Genomic DNA, 22,981 nt, shown 5'->3' with positions numbered 1-22,981 from the left:
ATTTTGAAACCCAAATTTGGTATTATAATCATCACAGTTGCAACCCATGCACGAGCCTGCGCCCTCTTTCCCTTCGTTACCAACGGAACTCCGCGTGCCAGCTTTCCTTCTCTCTTTCTAACTCTCCCCCTTTTTCCTTGTTACCATTCTTTTTCTACTTTATTTATTTATTTATTTAAACAAACTAGGGCATTTCTATGGGCAATCCATGTGGGGTATATTTATATTTTATAATTTTTATTTCATAATTTTAGGGTTCGTTTAAAATCCACCAGACTAAACGTACAAGCTAACCCACAGAATCGAACAATCAAGTCAATTCAATCGGATAATTACAAAGCTGGGTATATTAATAATGTTACCGGTGTTGGATGATGAAAGTCCCACATCCGCTAATTTAAGGAATCATAAGTGGACAATATCATACCATTGTGGAGAGTCGTGTTCATCTAACATGGTATTAGAGCAATGTCCTAAACTTAGTCGTGCCAAAAATGACTAAGACTCCAAAGGAGTTGAGTCTCGATTAAGGGGAGACGTGCTTTGTTCGAGGGGAGATGTTGGATGATGAAAGTCTCATATCATACCCAATTTTATCTTTATGTTATTACCAAACTTTATGACATAAATTCCGTGGATTTTGTGTGTAAATTGTTGCATAGAGGAATATGTGTATAAAAGTGATACAGATCCGAGCATGAAAGAAATAGAGCCTAAGGTCACGGTTTTAAGTCTAATGAAATAACGAATATCATATTTTATTATTACTCAGGCTTGATTCTGGTAACGTTTTTATTTCCGATAAGAACAAGGAGTTGTAGGATAGGTAACGACGTTTGATACAAGGTCATGAAAATTTCGTAAGAGTCATAATATACATGTGATAGCGGTTCTAAATTGGCGGGTTGTTTCATGCAACCTCTCCATCTCTCTCTCTCTCGAGATAATCATTCCACTTATCTTCACTAGAGGACGAGGGTTTCTTCATGCATTGGTGAATGACAATGAGATACGTACAAAGACCTTTTCGGGTCGATTAAGTATTTCCTCTTCCTTTTGCATTGACGACCCTCGATTTAAAAAATATGTAAAATAGACTTCACTCATTTTCATACACGGTAAGTAGACAAGTAATTTATTAACTGTTAATTTTGATTCTTGAATAATGTGACTCACCCTCTGAGAGAAACTTAGTTTATAGTTGGATCATAGACAAATTGTTCATTAGAGAATAAGTGAAATCACAGGGATAAAATAGACTTTTGACTCAACTATAATTACAAACAACTTATGAACCATCACCTTGTATGGTCAACGAATAAAAATTAATTTATTAATTAATTTTATATCATTGGAGCTTACAATTTCTAGGTTCATCAAGTTCTCTCACTAGCACGTTCAAAAAGATTAATTAATAAAATTTTGAAATTTTAATATATTAGATATATTAATTATTAATAAAAAAATATATTTAATTTACTAATTTTTAAAATTTTGTTCGTAATAAAATTAGTTACGTCCATAATAAACAATATAAAAAAAATAATTATTAGTTTAATATATGGATAAGTTTAAATAAGTTGATATGTATTGATATTAGTATTTTCGAAATTTTAATCCATGTTTAAAAATATTATTTATTAATTTTATAATAAAAATAATAAATATGTATAAGCTCATCTTTTTATTAAAGTAAATAAATTTTACTTTAAAAAAAAATGTTGTGATTTTAATTATTGCATTAATTTTATAGTTTTGATTATCGATTTCTTCTCTAATTTCATGTTTTTTTTATATGAAATATAGATGAAAATAGATATGTTTTTTTAAAATGATAAATATAATTTTTATCAAACGTAACGATCTTATATTTGGGTTAGATATATAATACGTATGTGGTGACTTCACATGCGAGCTCATATTGTTAGAGCACGACCCTAGTAGAATCACATTATATACATGCAGCGGTTTCATTTTATATCATAAAGCCTGCCAGAAATGACCTTACATGTGAGCTGATATAGCGATGGTCTAACCCTAGTAAAATTCGGTACACCCACGTAGTGACCCTATACGTTCTCGTGTAGGACACGACAAAATCAAATCAAATCATATGCATGCCAAGAGTGACCTTCACAAGTCGACTACTAAGGAATAGTTGTTGAACCCCTAATTTTCGACCGAGAAAATTATTTTCTCATTTTTTCTTTAAAATTTAAATATTAATTAAACACAAAATTAAAAGTTTTAACCTAGAAATTAGAATTAAAAAAAATATATAAAAATTTTGAATGTAAAAATAAAAAGGCAGTTATGGTGTCCTTTTTTGGTGAATAGTTTCTACAAAATCTGGGGGCGCCCAAATAAAATAAATTAAAGACAAAAACATAAATGCAGCAAACGAACAGCTGAGTTGTACAAAAAAAACTTAAGATGCCAACCTGTCCTCAATTAAGTGATAATTACATGTGGGTAAATTATTCAAAATCTATATAAAATAATATTCTGAAAAAAAAAATATATATATATAAAAGATATTAATTATTATTTTATTTCAATTTTTAACCATTATAATTATTAAAGTAACTATATATATATATATCATAACTTGTTTAGTCCACTTTTTAAAATTTGAAAACTATCCAGGTTAAATTTATAATTTAACTAAATAACATAAAATTACTATTTTTAAAAATATATATTAAAGTCATAATTAATTCATTTTGTAAAAGTTTGAACAAGATTATAATTTTTATCCAAATTAAAAAATAAATAAATTTATAGGTAAAATGAAAGATATATAAATTTAAATTAATATCAAAAGTCAAAAAAACATGTTCCTAACTTCTATAAAATCGTTCTAACTGATTCCTTATAGGACCATTAGTAAACAAAAAATGACATATTTGTTAATATATTTTATTATTTTTCCTGAAAATAATAAAATTTGAATTAATTTTATAATATTCAATTTTATTTGTTTTAATTGTAGTTTGTTTATTTTGCATAACAACAAAAATTATTAACTCCCTCTAATTCATATAAAATATTATTATTTTAAATTTCTATAAATTTAAAGGAAAGGAGGGAGAAATTGTTTTTAAAAATTAGGTTAAAAATATTTATAAAAAATTCATCAAAATTAAACGTTGTTATTATTATTATTAAATATTTAGACTTTGTGGTATATTATAAACAAAAAATTAACCTAATTTAATCCAAATTAATTTATGACCCGACCCAAAATATATGAGTTGGACCCGACCCAAAAATTAACCATATTTTTATTATATATATATATATAAATAATTAATTAATGCAAATAGAATGAGATATTTAAATTTAATATTTACCTTTTTTTTTTCTTCTCAATTAAGTTATAACCAATTTCCACATTTGGATTTTTTTTTATATTTATATTTTTATTCTGAAGTCCTTTTTCCTAAATTTATTGTTTTTAGTTTTTTTCTTTTAATGGAAATATAATTTTACTCAAAATCTCTCTCTTTTTTTTTTCCTTAAAAAATTTATATATATTTTAACTTATTTTTCTTTCAAAATAGAAATATAATTTTGCTCAAAATTTTATAAAATAATAATATTTATTATTATTATTATTATTATTATGGATTTAAGATTAATATGGCTCTAATTCGAATAACAGCCATTGGATTTAGGGTAAAAGAATTTGATGGTGGAGATCAAATGGAAAGAATTTTGGGATTTTAATTTAATTGAAAAAAGATCCAGTCGAAAATATTAGTCGCACCCTACTCACATGATTCACGAACGCTATATATATATATTATAATTTAAAACCACATGTTTCGACTTCTTGTAGCTCCATGATGTCATGTCACTGTCAAGCCATCTAGAATTTGAACGTTGAGATTGACATAGTGACATGTCATCACAGGAAATGACATGAGATTTTTTTTTCTTTAGCTAAACGAGACAGTAGATAAAGATTGTAATCTTTACTAATTATGTGGCTCTCGATCCCGCTAAATTTCCGCAAAGCTCACTTTTTATATTAAATATATATATTTCTTTATTTTAAAGTGAAATATTATTGAATTTATTAGGTTATACATTATTGAAAAATAAAAATATTAATAAGTAGTAAATAATTGCAAATTTGGTGGGAGCAGTAAAATAATGAACAATAATTACGACATATAACAATTGCTTGGTAACCAATTATTGAGGAATATATTTAAATTAATTTTTAATGAAGATTAAGAGTGAAATTTTATGGATAGATTATATATTTTTAATAATTTAGATTAATAATTTTGTAATTTTCTGTTGACTAATTAATTTTGTTATATTTTTTTAATTTAACAAAGTTTTTAATTAGACATTAAAATTAAAATTACACAAATTCACACATAACACGAAGCATAGCTGTCCACGTCAGGTGGTTCGCTAAATCCTTAGGCTCAACCCCCACGCCGGCGTCAGCGTCTACGCTCTAGCCGAGCCGCCACCATGGCTAGTTCTCAGTTGGGTCTGTTGACCGTTTATCCACTCAGGTCCCCATCTTTTCTTTCACGATTCAGAACACTTTCCGTCTCTTTAAACTCCATCTCTGCGCCGAACTTGCGCTCTGATTCCTACGTTTTCGGATTTCGGTCGAACTTCAATCTGAAAATCCGCCGGAAACAGTATCCAGTTGCGGCGGCTATGTTGTTGCCTGATAATCCGGTGGTCTCCGACATCTGTGCTAGTGTCTTGTCCGGTGCAGTCGCTTTTTCTTTGCTTCGATTATGGGCGGAAACGGCTAAGCGCGGCCTTGATCAGGTTCTATTTCTTTTGTTCACTGATTTGCTGTTCTTGTCGTTGACTTCGTTTCTTCTTTGGGCAGTTGGTTGATTTCTACTAAATTTAGGATGCTACGCGATAAGTTTTGCTCTGATCGAGGAAAAGAAAGTTTATCCATGTTAGGAATCCAAATAAGGCAACTCATTACTACAGGGGGAATGTTTTTAGTTTATGATTTAACTCTTGGGCTTGGGTGCGTTTGGGAATAGTTTTTTAAAAAAGTTTTTTAGCAAAAAGTGCTTAATACCAAATGTTTTCTGCTAGTGCTTTTGGGCCATAACGCTCATGTTTGTGGGGCACTTTTAATCTTTTCTTGATTTTTTTGCAAAAGCACTTTGATCTCGTTGATTTTAAGTGATAAGTGTCATAATCGCTATGAGATAAACATAGATTAGTAGTTAATCCAAGCATAATTCAATAGATATGACAATCGTTATCATTTTAAAGATGGATGGTTTGATTCGTTATTCATTCGTGATTGAATTCAGAAAGAAAGAAAACAGAACTTTTGTGAACTTTTTAGTTAGAATTTTGACAAGTTATCACATGATTTATTGGATAAACAATGATTGTTATGCATATTCTGTTCTTGACTGTAGTATTAGTACTGATATACCATAAGGAAACGATGGTTAAGTTCAAGTAGGCATATGCTCTGTGCACATTGCTGATAAACAATCATTCTTATGCATATTCTGATATTGGAAAATGCTTAATTGTCGAGGCATCAAATCGTGGAAATCCAACTTTCCTATTGTGATATCCCACATCGGTTGGGGAGGAGAACGAAACACCTTTTATAAGGGTGTGGAAACCTTTCCCTACCAGACACGTTTTAAAGCCTTGAGGGGAACCCCGAAAGGGAAAGCCCAAGGAGGACAATATCTGCTAGCGGTGGGCTTGAGCCATTACAAATGGTGTCAGAGCTAGACACCAGGCGATGTGCCAACGTGGAGGTTGTTCCTCGGAGGGGAGTAGACACGAGACAGTGTGCCAGTAAGGACGCTAGGCCTCGAAGAGGGTAGATTTGGTGGGGTCCCACATTGGTTGGGGAGGAGAACGAAACACCCTTTATAAGGGTGTGGAAACCTTTTCCTAGCAGTTGCGTTTTAAAGCCTTGAGGGAAAGTCCAAAATGAACAATATTTGCTAGCGGTGGGCTTCGGTCGTTACACCTATTTTAATCTTTTGTCAAAGGAGTTTACTTACCTATACTTGGTTCAGAAATTGAACAGGAAGCTTGTTCATATAAGCATTGGGCTTGCTTTCATGCTTTGCTGGCCTATGTTCAGGTGAACTTAAGACTGAAAAAATGTTAATTCTGCTGCTCCTTCTCTTGCTATCTGTACTTGCACAAATATGGTTGAATCAAATGTGGCTATACTCCTTATTGCAGTTCTGGTCGTCGAGGAGCGATATTGGCCTCTCTAGTTCCGGGTGTCAATATAATACGAATGCTTGTCTTTGGATTTGGAATAGTGAAAGATGAGGCCACAGTAAAGTCAATGACCAGATATGGAGACTACAGGTACAACTTCGTAAGAACATAATCATGTTAGATAAGTTTTTGGGGTGCCTGTGTGTTAGTTGATTTGAGCTTCCTATCAAGATCAATCTCTGGCTATACATACAGTTAACCAAATGAATGCTGTCTTCCTTGGCATTACGAGTTCTTTGGCTGTTAAAATGAAGTATATAGCTTATCTAATGGCCTAAACCGTTAGTAGATATTGTCCTCTTTGAACTTTCCCTTTCGAGCTTTTTTAAAACGTGTCTGCTAGGGAGAGGTTTCCACACCCTTATAAAGAATGCTTCGTTCCCCTCTCCAACCGAATTAGTATCTCACAATTCACTTCCCTTTGGGGCTCAGCGTCCTCACTGACACACTGCTTGGTGACCACCCCCCTTCAGTGCTCAACCTTCTCGTTAATTGGCTCTGAAACCATTTGTAATAGCTCAAGCTCACCGCTAGCAGATATTGTCCTCTTTGGGCTTTCCCTTTTGGGCTTCCCCTTAAGGTTTTAAAACTCGTCTGCTACGGAGAGGTTTCCACACCCTTATAAAAATACTTCGTTCCCCCTCCTTAATCGATGTGAAATCTCACACTTTCTACGGTTGATTCTTTGAGAAGCAAAACTATCCATTAGTTCGATGCTTTTGGAAGGCTTTTGGTCCAATTGTCATATCATTTACTAATTCCATATGGCTGAAAATTAGTGGTTGTTAGTATTTATACTCCTGTACAACACTAGTACACGAAATGTTCTCCACCAAGAGAATGCCACAGAATAAGAACTATTATGTTGATACAAATGTTGGATGATACTCACGAAAGTGGTGAGCTTTATTTCTTCATTTTGGACATCCGTTAATCAAACCTTTTGAAATTATCAGCTTGGTCTTATTCTTTTGGATTCGAGTCGTTTTCGACGAGTAGTTGAGGACTCCTTTTGTGTGCCCTTGTACATACTTTTTAATTTGACCTGCATATTTTCATCCATCAGGGAGCTATTGAAGGGACCATTGTATTATGTTGCAACAATTACATTAGTTTGCATATTCTATTGGAGGACGTCCCCCATTTCAATTGCTCTCATATGCAACTTGTGTGCTGGAGATGGTACTACTTTCACTTTTATCTAAGCACATATCTAGAGCTTAACCGACGCAACGACGTCAAGGCCTCGTAACATTTTTCACACGTTGCTATTTCAGGGGTGGCCGATATCGTTGGAAGACGATTTGGAACTCAAAAGATCTCATACAACAAAAACAAGTCTATAGTTGGTAGTGTAGCAATGGCATCTGCTGGCTTTCTTGCATCTGTTGGGTAATTTCTTTCGAACTCGAGCATCGAGCATCGAGCTACGAGTTAGTCTGTTTGTGATCTTTCTTGATTGGTTTAGATATAAGAGTTTGCATTGTGAATGGCAGGTATATGTACTATTTCTCCTCATTTGGGTACGTAGAAGGAAGCAGCAGAATGGTTTTGGGATTCTTAGTTGTGTCTCTTGCCTCAGCATTGGTTGAGTCTCTCCCCATTAGCACTGAGATTGATGATAACCTCACTGTTCCACTCACTTCCTTTCTGGTGGGGAGCCTAGTCTTTTAGCATTTGGGGCCAACAAACAAAGTTGCTATTCCTAGAAGAATAGGCAAATTTGGGGATTTCTTACAAATCCTGCTTGTTTGTTGTGAAGTCTTATTATAGACTTGAATAGATTTTCCTCGAGATACAGTTCTATTGTAACGACTCTATTTTTATGGAGATATGGTCCTATTGTAACGATCCTATTTTTCTACTATAAAGTTGTTATCATAAGTATGATGTGATAGAAGCCTTCATTTTAAACAGTTCATAAACGATGTCATGGACTTATACATTTAAAATAAAATCTTTAAATCAAACCTAACCTTTTGAGAAACAAACATAATAATAAATAAATTACAAAAATTAGGAAATAATACTACCTGTACTAATGACTAATAAGCAAAATAAAAATGTAGCTACTCGTCATCGTCATCTGTACAATGTGCCTCGCCCTTACTTGAAATGTAAAAGTATGACTTCAGTATCTTAAGAAACACTCAAAATAAAAATGCAGCTACCCTAATACTGGTTTCACGGTCTCTAATGTGACGTCGTCGTCATCCGTACAATGTGCCTCGCCTTTACCTGAAATGTAAAAGTATGACTTGAGTATTTTAAGAAATATTTCGTAACTGACTTCAGTCTTGGGAGTAAAGAATGTAAACACATGTAACATGGGGACCTATTCTTTTATCATAGTATAACATGACTTTAGACAACTTTCCCATGTGGACCCACATGTGTTAGTATGGACCCACCAGGTGGGCTTGCACACCCCCTAACCCTGGCTTGCTGAACCAACACTCACTAATGGGCTCTTTGCCGAACACCACGGAGGGGGAAGGGCTGTCAATACATCATGATAAATATAATGTCATAAATCATATATCATATTGCACACATCCATACAAATTATAGTGGGAAAGTATCCCAATGCACGCATCACATAAAATCGCATGAGATCTCCATAAATTATAGTCATGACATTATACGTGATGCAAAACAAACCTCCGACATCTTTAACATAGTAAGTGTGTGAATTATGCTTACGTAATTCGTGTGCAATTCCTATTACATAACTTAGCTTCCATGATATTTTCTATGAAGATTTATGCACTGCCCAAATTTCACATATTACTATTATACAAAGGCATGATTATATCATGGTTTATCATAACATAACATAGCTCAACATGGTGTAACATGACATAGCATGACATAACGTAGCATATCAATACATAGCGTAACCTATCATTACCCAACATAACTTATCTTTGTCTTATCTGTTTGATATTTTCTAAAGGTTAAAAAATGTCTTTTATCTTTTATTTATTTATTAGTTAAGAGTATTAATGCGATTTTTAAAATTTCGTTTTATTTTTTTTTTGTTTAAAGTTAAAACAGTATTAATGAAACATTTTAAAATTTAAGGATATTTTTGAAATAAAGTATTAATGGTTTTAATTTAAAACAGGTATTTTCGAAAGTTGAAAAGTATTTTTATTAATTTAGTTTATTTTAAACATAAAAATAAGTTGATAAGATGTTAAATAATAAACTCATGTCAACAAATTCCGTTGTCGTCCAGCGGTTAGGATATCTGGCTTTCACCCAGGAGACCCGGGTTCGATTCCCGGCAACGGAACTTTTTCAATATTTTTTTAATTTTAATTTTAAATTATTATTTAACATATTTATTCCCCTCTTATTCTCGATGAATCTTCTTTTTACTTCCTAGTTCTTCCCCTTTATGCAGTCATGTCGGCTCCCAATTAGCTTGGATTTGTAGTCGCTATCCATATCAGTAAGTTCAGCGATTGCTTTCTGCATTTGTCTCCGTTTCCATTGATTTGCCTGATTTCACGAACTTTCTTGTATAATCAATTTTCCAGAAATGCTTGCGTTTGATGCCAGTTTGCATGATTTTAGAATGTTAATATATATATTGCTTTACTTGTTTGGTTTGGTGACCTTTACATGTTTGATAATTTAAGAATTTGTTAATCCTTCTACCGGTTCTTGCGTACTTCGATTTCGTCTTTTATTCAATTTCAGTTATTGAATGGAATGATGATTCTATAAATTTGTTTAGTCATTGTGCTGTAACATTTTTCCTGGTTATAATGTTTCCAGGTCTGTATTGAAACTCTTCCTTCTTCTAGATCCATGTCAATGCCTGATGAGGACAATGCATCGTCTCAGGTAACCTTTTCCTATATATTTGTTCTTCTTTTTCTTATTTTTATTTAGCATGAATAATGAGAAATGAAGGCAACAGTTATAATATCTTTGTTTATGTTTATGATATAGAACCAAAGCCTGATTTAATTGCTGATATGAAATATGCAAAGACAAGCGTACAATGGTCTAATATCACTGTTATAAACGGTTTACAAGCCTTACAGTCTAACTAGAATAACTGACAAGCAATTAGTTAATCTTAACCTAATTAGCCCAATCAGTTCCTAACTAACCAAAAGGAACCTACCAAATGGTAAGCTCTATTTCACAGATTTCCCCCACCTCAGTTTGATGATAGTCGACCAAATTGGTTTCTAGATATGAGGAAAAGCACCCGAACTCCATTTATGTTGTTTGTGTGCTTATATCTGCACCAAAGTGTATGTGTCTATGTAAATGGATTAGAATTTCTTTAAAGAAAAAAAAAAGGATTTCTAGTACGTTACTCTTTGCAGTAAATTTTCTTAATTGTCGTTGACATTTTCCAGAAATAGAATTGTAAAAAATGTGAAGTCGCGTGTGTACAATATATGATATTTCTCCCTCGATTGCTTGGATGAGCGATGTGCGTCTGGCTGGTTCTTTTGATAGATCTTATTATGTTAGCAGCAGTCTGTCAACACCTAAACCAACATGTTAAACTCAATGAATTATTTGAAAGCTTTGTCTAACTATTTTCACGTGTGAGAAAAGGCTGGTCTAATGCTAATATAAGCTTAGACATCTCTATTTTCTTTAAGAGGTCATAGGTTTGAATTTCTCTACCCTACTTATGATGTCATCAAGGTTTTTAAAAGGATAAAGGTGTGACCTTAAGGCTTTTTCTCTTGAAGAGGCAAGATGTAAGCCTCATGGCCACAAAAGGGGTAGACCTCAACTTTATTTGGAAACATTATACAAATCCTAAGTTTGTATGATGAAGTAGAAATTATATAAAAGTATAAAAAAAAAAACCACCCCTATAAATTGCAACTTAACCCAAAATTCTAAAAGGATATTTTTAACATGATTACTATTATCAATAATATGATTGACTTGTTCCATAGTTTTTGTCATCTATGTTTTTGAAGCATGAGCAGTAAAAGTAGTAATAATTTATAATGTCACAACTCAAACTTTTATATCTTTTGAAGAATGGGACAAATTAATATTATTCCTCCAATCATTGCATGTGGCATAAAGCCTTTAAGCCTCAATGCATTTTCACGAAGGTGTAAGTCTCTTATGGTCCATAGATGACATAAATCTTGAGGCTATAAGTTAGAGTCTTACCTCAAAGCAACCTTTTATAACATTGGATGTAGTATTCTTAAAAAAGGGCTTGCCGGAGTATGCCTGATGTGTCAAACATGCCATGAAAGCACAAGTATGGTAGTAGTGGTATTAGTGATCGCTTTTAACTTCCTTTTTTCAGGACACAGAACTAACAGAACGGGTACTTCTGTTGCTTTCTGCTTATATTTGCAGCTTTCATCTAATTTCTTTGGGGATCTCCTGGATTCCGTGATTGTTGATGTTGCATCGGAATGCCATCGAATAGCAAGGTTAGGTCTTGATCGTAACTTAGAAGAGGAAGAAGAAGAATTAAGACTTTCAGCACAGGCGCGAGTAAGAGTAGCTGATTCTAGCAATAGTAGTGAAGCAAACGGCAAATATGTAGTTGATATTTTTGGACAAAATCATCCTTCTGTTGCAAGCGAAATATTTGATTGCATGAATTGTGGTCGATCAATTGTGGCTGGGAGATTTGCCCCGCATTTAGAGAAATGCATGGGAAGGGTAACTCTCTACCCCTTAATTGATATATGTTTTGTTCACACATTCTGCTTCTATTTTTTAAATCTCTTTTCACTCTACTCATCAACTGTCTAATCTATACTATAGGGTAGAAAGGCTCGTCTCAAAGTGACAAGAAGTAGTACAGCTACACAGAGCCGGTATTCACGAGGCAGTTCTGTTTCTGCATATTCTCCTTATCCTAATTCCACCAGCACAAATCGCTTACCTAATGGAACATCTAGTCTTGCAGGGGGCGAGTACTCAAACGGTCCATCCGGAGAGCCATGAACAACAGTGCAATGGCTGAGTTATTTCAATTTAGGAAAACATACTGTAATCTGAATGTGCTCGCAGGAATTTAATGATATCTCCTGTCATGTTTTTATTTTACATGACTTCTTTGTATGGGTTATCATTACATGGGAAAAAATATGTTCTGTTTGGAATCTGGATGTATTATGGGTTCATTACTTTCGTCTGTTCCAAATTTTGACGCTGAAGATCTTGTACAGAAGTTCGAAGAAAGGAAGTTAAGTGCGACTCTAATGTCATTTCTTTACCTTGAAATGTAATTAGAAAATTGAGTTCAATTGGTCAATCTGGATATTATTTCGATGTGGGGATCGATCTTTGATGGCTACCTGTCTAGAACATATATAATTTTTTTCAATGCTTCAGATATTGTAAGATTGAGTAGAACGTGAGGATCATTTAAAAGTAGAGTATCTAGCTCCAAGTGTATCAAATATTTCCATTTGGTTCCATAAAACTTGAGTCCTTATCATACTGGATCTTCTGAAAGGGGCCACAAAGATTATAAAGACGGTTGAACTCTTGCTGTGTTCATTATCTGACAGTTCCCAAGATATTCAGCTCTTTTGCTTGTAATTCTTTTAACAATTTTATGGAAGCAAATTGCAGGAAGGTGGTCCTAAAGGTTACCACTCTATGCTCAGCCACTGGAAACTAGAATGTTAATTAAGTCTGCATCAGTGGTCTCCACTCTCCACTTTCATTTGCTCGAAGATTTCAAGTCTGATTGCAGGGACCATAATTCAGTGTTTGGAAGTTTATGAGACCCGTATGGCTGACTTCTTCTATGTGCAAATTGAACAAGAGTTGTGCTCAGATACGTCTCTCTCACACAAACCATTCGTATTTCTGCCATATAATTGCTTTCAATTTTGGACTGTTAAACTTTACTGTGTTTGATAATGGCTTCTTGAATTTGCCCATTTGTTTTTGAACTTCCTGTTGCATTAGCCTAAGAAAACAAAATTATTCAAAGTTACTGGTACAGTATGATTATCACTTGCATAGTTTTTATAAATATCCGAGAGAGAAATGGTAAAATACTTTGGATTATGCATAACTTTTTCCAAAACTGGAGATCAAATAATGATTAGTTTCTTTAATTTATGTAAACCACAAATTCACCACTAATGAAGTGTAGGTGCTCCACTCAGGTAAAGCAGTTTCTTTAGAAGATTTGGAGGAAAAAAGGGTCCTACATCTCTGTCCTCTCTCTCCAGAATAAACACATCATCAAACACCAAAGGTATCATCATTATCTTCATTTTTAATCATGATTAGAAACTTTATGAAGTTCTTGTAGTTATTGGCATACATGCTCTTATTTGAAAAGGTTGTCATTAGCACTAACAAAAAAGTGGGAAGTGGATTTCCTTCCTTGGCAGGAACACACAGAATAATTCATTATACGCACATCGCACTCTTTTTCTGCTTTTGTTTCATTTTCTCTTTTGGCTTTTATCCAGTATATTGTAAACCCTGTTTTTCATATCAGAATTTAGATATTATATGCTAGATGTCACTTTTCAGGTGGATCTCAGAAAAAAAATTTACAGTTAAGAGGATTAAATTAATAATCTACATGAAACTGATGATCTTAATGTCATGATAATCTATACTACTTTAGAGAGTTTTGGGTTGTGTATTTTTTTGTAGATCACATCTATCTAAATATATTTGATTATTAATTATGAAGTATCTTTTCTCCGTGCTTGAAAGTTCATGTTAACATGTAATTATTTCAACTATTTATAGTTTTCAACTTTATTTCTACTATTTATTTGCATTGTAAACTGTCTTAAATCAAATTGTTGTTTTTCTAGAACAAAGCATTGCAGTTGTGTAGTGAGAATTCTTACCTTCAATCTATAGAAAAGATTACTAATGCCTTAACGGTTAACTTAACTTGTCTTTAAGTTGACTACCAAGTTATTGTATTATCTTTTGGTGAACTTTAACATTTCTTCTTTAAAACAATCTTATCAAGTCTTCTCCAAAAGAAAAAGAAAAAAAGAAAAAAACAAACAAATAAGATAATTTGAAATTTATACGATCCATAGATCATTTTCTTTTCAGCTTTTAGAATTCCTCCATGTTATTTATGAACTTCCCATTGGATTGAACCAAGTTCCAAATCATAAGGTCACTCAGATGTGATTAGTTTTGGGTTATAGAATGGAACGACTTGGTTTCATATAGTTACTATAGAACTCCTTTTGTTTATATGAAGTAAACCAATTAGAATGAGCTAGAAGCAGCACAAAAAACAAGATGAAATTATGCTCCAAATGTCCTTTTGCTCCAGTGTTAATGGGGTTCTGAGTATGATGTTTTTTTCTTTTTACTGTGGGGCAGAGAGGAAAGAAAGAAACAGGGTAATAGCCAGGTGGAATAATAAAGAAAGGACCACCTTCAGGCTTATGATTGAGTAGTCCCAGAAAAAAGATAGAGAAAGAGAGAGAGGGTGGTATTATTATTTAGAGTTGTAGAGGACACTGGGAAGGTGGCTCCTAATTAGGGAAATCTTTCAAGATTTTTTGTCACCGTTGTGAAAGTTACAACAATAAAAGCTCCCACCACTCTACTCGACATGGATTTTCTGGATATGTCTTCTAAACTACAGTTACACATGAGGTGGGGTTTAAAGCAAACCCCTCATACCCCCCCTCCCCAATTACATCTTTCACTTTTCAAGTCAATTATTCTGTTTCAACTCTATTGATATTTCATGAATTCTTTTGAGTATGTCGTGCGAATATGGATCGCGAATTCTTGAGTGTGATTCCTATTTGCTCGTTTGTGTATAGCCTAGTTGTTTCCACTAGTATACGTCCTTTCGAATTCAAATGTGGGTTGTTTTATGATTTTTGGAATGTTGCATAAAAGTCTACTTGGTCCCTATAATACAGTACGTTCAACAAAAATTTTACCTAACATCATGAGGCACTTGTGTTTGTGTTTGAGAATGGTTAGATGGAAAGGGACCAAAATGGATTTTTATGATTTGAAACTATTAAGAATACAAAAATAGGTGAGTAATAGTTTTTATTAGGGACAAAAATAAAAATCAACCCACTATTACTGGGAGTGTATACATGGTGATATGTACATGAAAGGTGAGAGTTTATAACTTATATGTTGGATTTTGTGTTTAGTTTGTGATTAAGTTATTAAGTTTGGGATTTATTAATATTGATATGACTTTGATCTTCATACCTCTCTTGGGTCTACAAAAAGGGCTGGTCTTGTAGTTGGTGGGGTTTTTGTCAATTCATGTAGGCTATTTCTTGCTTCTTTCTTCAATGCCTTGATGCACCATAAATCCTCCGGGCATGACAGTAGCTTCCAATGTGGAATCTCATCTCTTAGCGAGTCTTCTCCTCCAATCTCTGTTACTATCACTTTACAGTCCCTAGCTGCTGCAGCCATGTTGTGCACGTACTGGCATAGTGCCTTCACTAGCTTCCTCGTCCCCATCCCCTTCCCCTCCCGATGAACCCCGTACATGAAGTAGAATCCAAATGGCTCGTAGAAATCCGGAATCGATGGTAGCTTTAGACATGGGAAGATCTTGTCTATCACCTTCGAGCTCTCCGTGTATATCAAGCATGACAATGGTGCCTTTCCAAGCCGGAGCTTGAATACCTTGTCAACAAAATTAATGAAAAAGATTAAGTATACTACTGTAACCTATCAACTTAAAAAGCTTTAGTCTTGAGTTGTAGCTTAATACTCACCTCTCCACTATTCCATACACTTAGCATTGCCCAACATTTTGGTATTACCATTTCCGATTTGCCACCATTAGTTTCGAATTTGGGAGTGGTGGCGTCGTCATCTTTATAGTAAGCAACCCACGAGCCAAGACTAAGCTTGTGTTTAAGCACATGATCGATGTCGTGGGGGAAGAACTCAGTAGACGCCATGAATTTCCGATAGAGAAACTCAGCAACATCGACTTTTAGGCTAGAAATTTGTATGTTAGAAGGGAGGTGATATGGTCGGTAATGTTTTACCGGGTTCACCAAAATAGCTGGAACTCTAAAGTTGGTATATCCAAGCTTATTGATGAATAGCTTCACAGAGGCTTCATTGTCTTTCTCCGTCGCCATGTAAGCATAGTCCACATCATTGGCGACAAACCACTCCTCAAGCCGTCGAACAAGGTTGTAGCCAATCCCTCGGCGTCGAAACGACTGCGCAACTCGAAGGCCTAAAACATAGCCAACCTTAGCTCGATCTTTCGGTGCTTGGTGAACCGTAACCACCTTTATCGAGCCTTGAATCACACCAACCAACTGGTTGTCCACTTCTGCAACCTAGAGTAAACAATCCCAAAATCTTAAGTTGATAGGATACGATATATTTAAAAGAAGAAGAAGAAAAGATAGATGAAGAAGTAGAGGGGGGAGAGTGGTGGGAGGGAAATACCAGCATCTTGTACAAGGGACTGTTTCTGATCCTACAAATGGGGTCACCCATTGTGTCTGTGAAGAGAAAAACTCGTTCAGATGGCCCTACCTCGCATCTTCTCTCTAGATCTTCCACTCTAGCTCTATCTGCAGATTGCCCATCATAGCTTCTTATTATCAAAATCTCCTCTTCGTATCTCATTTTTCTATGTATAAACAAAAAAAGAGAGAGAATTCTCCCCCCACTTCACTTCTCTTTTCGTGGGAAACAAACAGAAAAACACAGATAAATATCACTGCTTCTCTCTATCTCTAGCTCTTATATATATATATATATATGTATATATATATAAATACACTGCTAGTTCAAATCAAGCCTTTAAAAGACATACTGCTAAGCACAGGTAGCTTCTTAGCTTTCTCTTTTGAGGGGCTTGGAAATTTTTGAGTCTGATGATTGGCCTTTTATACCCAAATTTGGTGGGGTTCCATTTCTGGGATCTTTATTATTTTCTTTTTCTTTTCTTTTATGGTTTTCAGACAGAGATATATTGTGTGGTTTATGTGTTATAAGTTTTGCCATTTTTTGATGTTAATTATAATTTACATTATGACAACGTTAGGATAACCTCAGCCTCACGCCATGGAGCACGCCCATAAGAATATGTTCTGGTATGTGCCTCTTATTCATTGGTTTATAAATTTTAACCTTTTTTTTTTTAATTTTGTGTCGTACGGATATTAATTTTGATCAAAATCCTTCTATTCTCTCTCGTGTGGATGTAATGTAAACTAGTTATAAGAATCTAATCATGGGTTTAAAAGAATGTTCTTTTTAATTTATATATATATATATATATGAAAAGAGGTTTTTGGCGATGGTGTTTTGGATCGGTCCCTCGTTTGTCGCCACTTGCCGGCTTGGAAAAAGGAAAAAAAAAAAAAAGGAAAAATCAATTAATATCTCTCCCCATCTTGGCCTAAAATTTTAGTGCATCATTTTTGTATAAACCATAGTGCTTGTGGATTATATCATTTGAAGTCTTTAATTAATCACCCCTTTTGTTAATTAGGTAAATATCATTTTAGAAGCTTTTTACTCCGTTAATATATTGTATTTTATCTACATACAGGTTATCTAATACTACCCTTATTAGATATTGATTCAGATTGTTGGGATTATTTTGGATTCTTATTAGATAAGGATTCGGATTGTTGGAGTCATTTTGAATATGCAACTCAATTTTAGTATATATTTTGAAAAACCCATGAATCCATCGAACTTATGGGTTAGGTTGATCAGGTTCTTCAGGTTATCGAGTCATTTTAACACCTCAACGAGTGTTTTATTTATATAGTATTAACGATTTTCCTCGTAGATTTAGAATTTAAGTTGTTTATAATTGAGAGATTTATGAATGAGGGAGAAGTCCCTTTCTTCCATTTGTTTGTATATATGAACATGGGTGTGAGGCATTAGGTGGTCCTCTCTCTGCCTCTTTCTCCCTCCTTTTATACACAATAAAATTAGATTCGAAAATGAAAGTGAAGCCCACTAAAACCCCCCATGCCCATAGCTTTCTTTCTTTCTTCTTATATTTATATATAATTTTGTGGTAAATGTCGATACAATATATAATCCTCTTTGTAGGGCTTTTAGAGCGTGCACATATCTTTTGATTTTAAAGCGCATGTGACAAACAAGTCTCATAGAATCCATTATGTTCTAATCAAACTTCAAAACCCCATTATTTATATTCATTTTCATACGTGGATCTCCATTAACATCGTTCCAAAACTTTCACTTAAATTATATGGGTAACCTGTATGTTCAAGTTGTGATGATTTTGTATCGGTGAAACTTTGCTCGAATTAAAGTTTTTAGAGTATGATTGTGACAACCCAGTTCTTTATGTGGGTAAATCTTTCGAACTATAAAAATTATTACAAATAATTAACCCGTAAGTTTGAGTTGTTGTGATGATTCAACCCTGTTCTTTATACGGGTAACTCTCTCGAATCATAAGAATTATTACAAATAATTAACCCATAAGTTTGAGTTGTGATGATTTTGTATCCATCTAATTTTGCTCAAATAAAAAAATTTAGAGTATGATTGTGACAACCCAGTTCTTTATATTTTTTTTGGCTTTTCGGTATATTTTCAAGGGGATATTTTTAATTCGAATTCGATTTATATACTTAGATTTTGTAAGATTGGTAGGGCTAATAATTTTTGTTCTAAAAATCTCTCATGGATGCTAAGAAAATGTTATATATTGGTTGGAGCAAAAAGATGTATTGAATTGTCTCATTCTTACTATGAACGTATAGCTGCCTTACCATTATTCCTGAAGGTCAACTAATGAGTTGTAATATATCAAAATAATTTGTGTACCTCTTTGGTTGGATCATTTACAATAAGATCAGCTTTGGCCTATCCATTCGTTTTATCGTTTGATATCTACTCTTATCCACAAATGTAAGTCAGTTGGTTTTATTCAACTTTTAAGAAAACGATGAGTTCATGTCAATCTAAACACGACCCAACTAGTTAAGACATATACACTTGACTAAAAAGTTAAAAGTTCGATTTATTTTTAAAAAAAATGGTTGGGTTTGGACAACGCACTTTGATGGCAGCGGACTTGCGATTGTGCGGCACTCACTTCCCAGCAACAAGTGAGTTAAGCTTATTCGTTCTTGCGTCGCATACGGCCCAGCGAAGCATGCTCGAGCCTTTGTCCCTAGTTCAAGAAAAAAGTTTTAGAAAACAGGGGTCGACAGGTTTCAAAATAGAGTTTTGAAAGCAGAATTTGAGAAATTGAAATTTGTATTATATGGGAATGTAAGCAAAAGGCAACAACAACATTACTGCATATAACTATTGGGTAGGGAGAAGTTGACAACTAGTCATATCCCCTATAATACATTTTGGCATATAACTATTGGGTAGGGAGAAGTTGACAACTAGTCATATCCCCTATAATACATTTTGGGGTATTTTTGTCCCAGCGGGTGTAGACGTGATTCTGGTGAACGGTCATACACCCCCGTATTAACCCGATATGAAATGGTAAAAGCCTATCTAAGATGAAAGCATGAAACCACAGATAACGCGCCTTGGACAAGCATAACCGTGACATCCTCCCCACTCAATTGGTTGACATCTCTGTTAACCAACTCGAACAAGCAAGACTGGGACATCTGTCATGTGGCCATAAGCAACATGCTTTGGACAAGCATGACTGTAACATCCGACTTTTTTTTATGCATCAAAATTAGATTTGGGTTTAGGTCGTTATTATATAATTTTTGGTTAATAGGTTTTAATTAAACCTATTAATAGATGTTAATTATTTAGGGCACAAAATGAAAATTTCCACATTGACTTTAGATAAGTGTGTAACAAAAGGTTAACCTCTTAAGGCTTAATTACCTCTTTTACCCCAAGTGGTTGACAAAATGTTAATTAAACCCTCAAGACTTCAATATCAAAGTCTCATTCTTATTATGACCTTGTCCCTCAAATTTATCTTTCTAAGTTGACTCCTTCCGATAATGACATGTTTTTAGGATAAACTCTAATCCAACTAAATCTTCGGTAGGATAACAAATTATCTTTATGATCCCACACATATATTTATACACACGTCATATTAAATCACAAAGATGTACTCCATTTTAATAGTGTCAACATGAATATAGCTCAACTGATACAAAAATACATCTCCACTCATCAAGGATGAAATCAATTGATTATATCTAACATACCCTGTTTTTTCTAAATTTTTAAAATGAAAATTCTGTATCGAATTTAAGAATACGTTTAAGGTAGCGAAATTCCTTGTCGGGTAAGTTCCGACTTGCACGAAAGGCGTAACGATCTGGGCACTGTCTTGGAGAGGGGCTTGGTGAAATAGACATGTCTGTGAAGATGCGAACTACCTGCACTAAGACAGAAAGACCCTATGATTGGCTTTGGGCCTTTCCTTCACAGCTTAAGTGGAGGGCAAAGAAGGCTCTCTTCTGGGGCCGAGCCATTAGTGAAATACCACTCTAGAAGAGCTAGAATTCTAACTTTGTGTCGGACTGATAAAATATATCAAATTTTAAATAATTATAATTCTTGTACAACAACCAACTCTATGTGTATTATTTTAATAGCTAAAATTAAAAAGTTATTTTAGTGGGGCTTGCATATCAAATATGTATGATTGGTACATTATCTAAAAAATAAAAATAAAAATAAATAAAACTATAGTAACAAACACTAAAATAAGAAAGGTATATCACTGAATTAATGAATTTAAAATTAATCATTTCACTTTAAATAAATATAAATAAATATATAAATATATAAATAAATAAATAAATAAATAAAAAAGACACACTTAAGAAGCAGCCACTCACTAACCCATCACAATCAATCCTTTTCCCAACTTTTTCCACTTTTTTTTTTTTTCTTTTTCCAATTGTCGGCCAAAATATTTTATTTTATTATTATTATTTTTTTTTTGTAATAAATAAATAAAAAATTAATAGTTTAAGTCTTTTAAAATTAAAAATTAAAAATTAAAAATCTCACACTGGACCAGTGGAAATCTAACATTGATCACTTTCCAATGAACCATCCTTTTTTTTGGTTTTTTATTTTTATTTTTTATTTTTTATTTTTTTCTTTTTCAAGTTCCACAAACTCCATTCATCAATCTTCTCATAATTACTTGGAAAGAGGCACGAACCCCAATATCGCGCCCTATTCACCAATTACAAACTCTACACGTGGAAAAGAGTCTCTCTCTCTCTCCATCCCCACGAGTCGGTTCGATGGCTCAACTCTACCTCCACCACCAAAAAGTGTCGAGAGTTTCATTTTCCTCTTCCTTTCTTCCCTATCAAAATAATATTAAAAGATTACCTTATTCGTGACTTTCTCTTTACAAAAGAAAAGGAAAGTATACGCGTATGGTCCCCGAGAATTGAACTTAGCTTTTAGAGTCTCAAAACTAACCTGTCTTTTGTCGTCGGCAGGTTTTGAGAGGTTTCAAATGTGACATTCTCAACACGGTTTCAATTTGATTTCTAAGTAGTTCCTAAAATTTGAAATCAACTACTAAATTAGTTTATAAACCCTAAACCCTAAATTAGTCCAAAAACTCTAAACCCTANTTAAATTAGTCCGTAAACCCTAAATCAGTCCGTAAACCCTAAACTTTAAACTCTAAATTAGTTCGTAAATCCTAAGCCCTAAACCCTAAACTCTACCTCCACTACGAAAGAGCGTCGAGAGATTCATCTTCCTCTTTCTTTTTTCCCTATTAGAATAATACTAAACAGACACGTTATTCTGACCCATTAGACTTCGAAATTCAAATTTTAGAGATAAAACATGGAAAGTAAAGAAAAATAAGTTTTAAAAAAGTAAAATAAAAAAGAAATTGTGTGTTAGGAAAAAATTCATTGCATGCATTATGGTGTGTCCCATATGCGATGGGAAGAGNTAAAACTCTAAATTAGTCCATAAATCTTAAACTCTAAACCCTAAATTAGTCTATAAACTCTAAACTCTAAATTATTTGATAAATTCTAAATCTTAAATTAGTCGGTAAACCCAAAAGCCTAAATTATTCCATAAACTCTAAACCCTAAATTAGTCGGTAAACCATAAACTTTAAATTATTCCATAAACCATAAACTTTAAATTATTCCATCAACTCTAAATCCTAAATTAGTCTGTATACCCTAAATTATTCTGTAAACCCTAAACTCTAAATTAGTCTGTAAACTCTAAACCCTAATTATTCCATAAACTCTAAACCCTAAACCTTAAACTCTAAATTAGTCCCTAAATTAGTCGGTAAACCCTAAACCCTAAATTAGTCTCTAAACCCTCAACCTTAAACTCTAAATTAGCCTGTAAATCCTAAATTCTAAATTCTAAATCCTAAACCCTAAATTAGTCTCTAAACCCTAAATCAGTTTGTAAATCCTAAACTTTAAAACTCTAAATTAGTCCATAAATCTTAAACCCTAAACCCTAAATTAGTCGGTAAACTCTAAACTCTAAATTATTCGATAAATTCTAAATCTTAGATTAGTCTGTAAACCCAAAAGCCTAAATTATTCCATAAACTCTAAACCCTAAATTAGTCGGTAAACCATAAACTTTAAATTATTCCATCAACTCTAAATCCTAAATTAGTCTGTATACCCTAAATTATTCGGTAAACCCTAAACCTTAAACTCTAAATTAGTCTGTAAACCCTAAACCTTAAACTCTAAATTAGTCCCTAAATTAGTCGGTAAACCCTAAACCCTAA

General features: G+C 33.5%; 3 protein-coding genes and 1 non-coding gene across 5 annotated transcripts; 3 read left to right on the top strand and 1 right to left on the bottom strand.

Annotated features, from left to right (window-relative positions):
• Positions 1-4,435: 4,435 nt before the first annotated feature.
• On the top strand, positions 4,436-8,151 carry LOC111787425 (farnesol kinase, chloroplastic-like). Its single transcript, XM_023667380.1, has 6 exons — positions 4,436-4,803; positions 6,048-6,115; positions 6,220-6,351; positions 7,328-7,443; positions 7,539-7,653; positions 7,758-8,151. Exons 1-6 carry the CDS (start codon positions 4,492-4,494, stop codon positions 7,933-7,935), a joined length of 921 nt encoding a protein of 306 aa, XP_023523148.1. The 5' UTR covers positions 4,436-4,491; the 3' UTR covers positions 7,936-8,151.
• Positions 8,152-9,487: 1,336 nt separating this feature from the next.
• TRNAE-UUC lies at positions 9,488-9,559 on the top strand. Its single transcript has one exon. It is a non-coding gene; the product is annotated as a tRNA-Glu (tRNA).
• Positions 9,560-9,627: 68 nt separating this feature from the next.
• Positions 9,628-12,401, top strand: LOC111787448 (SAGA-associated factor 11 homolog). Of its 2 annotated transcripts, XM_023667412.1 has the most exons (5): positions 9,628-9,718; positions 10,048-10,116; positions 11,623-11,934; positions 12,040-12,092; positions 12,177-12,401. In XM_023667412.1, exons 2-5 carry the CDS (start codon positions 10,081-10,083, stop codon positions 12,220-12,222), a joined length of 447 nt encoding a protein of 148 aa, XP_023523180.1. In that variant the 5' UTR covers positions 9,628-9,718; positions 10,048-10,080; the 3' UTR covers positions 12,223-12,401. The 2 variants fall into 2 exon arrangements, with proteins under 2 accessions (XP_023523180.1, XP_023523179.1); XM_023667411.1 differs by having other exon boundaries at positions 12,040-12,401.
• A 2,827-nt stretch (positions 12,402-15,228) lies between these two features.
• LOC111787240 (probable N-acetyltransferase HLS1) lies at positions 15,229-17,080 on the bottom strand. Its single transcript, XM_023667319.1, has 3 exons — positions 16,678-17,080; positions 15,984-16,565; positions 15,229-15,891 (listed from the first exon to the last, which is right to left on the bottom strand). The coding sequence occupies exons 1-3, from the start codon at positions 16,858-16,860 to the stop codon at positions 15,457-15,459; spliced, it is 1,200 nt and encodes a 399-aa protein (XP_023523087.1). The 5' UTR covers positions 16,861-17,080; the 3' UTR covers positions 15,229-15,456.
• Between the last annotated feature and the right edge of the window lie 5,901 nt (positions 17,081-22,981).

This window comes from Cucurbita pepo, chromosome LG02 (assembly GCF_002806865.2).
Source record: "Cucurbita pepo subsp. pepo cultivar mu-cu-16 chromosome LG02, ASM280686v2, whole genome shotgun sequence".
Lineage (NCBI taxonomy): Eukaryota > Viridiplantae > Streptophyta > Magnoliopsida > Cucurbitales > Cucurbitaceae > Cucurbita > Cucurbita pepo.
Note: the sequence above shows the minus strand (reverse complement) of the source record. Positions and strands in the feature narration are given on the sequence as shown.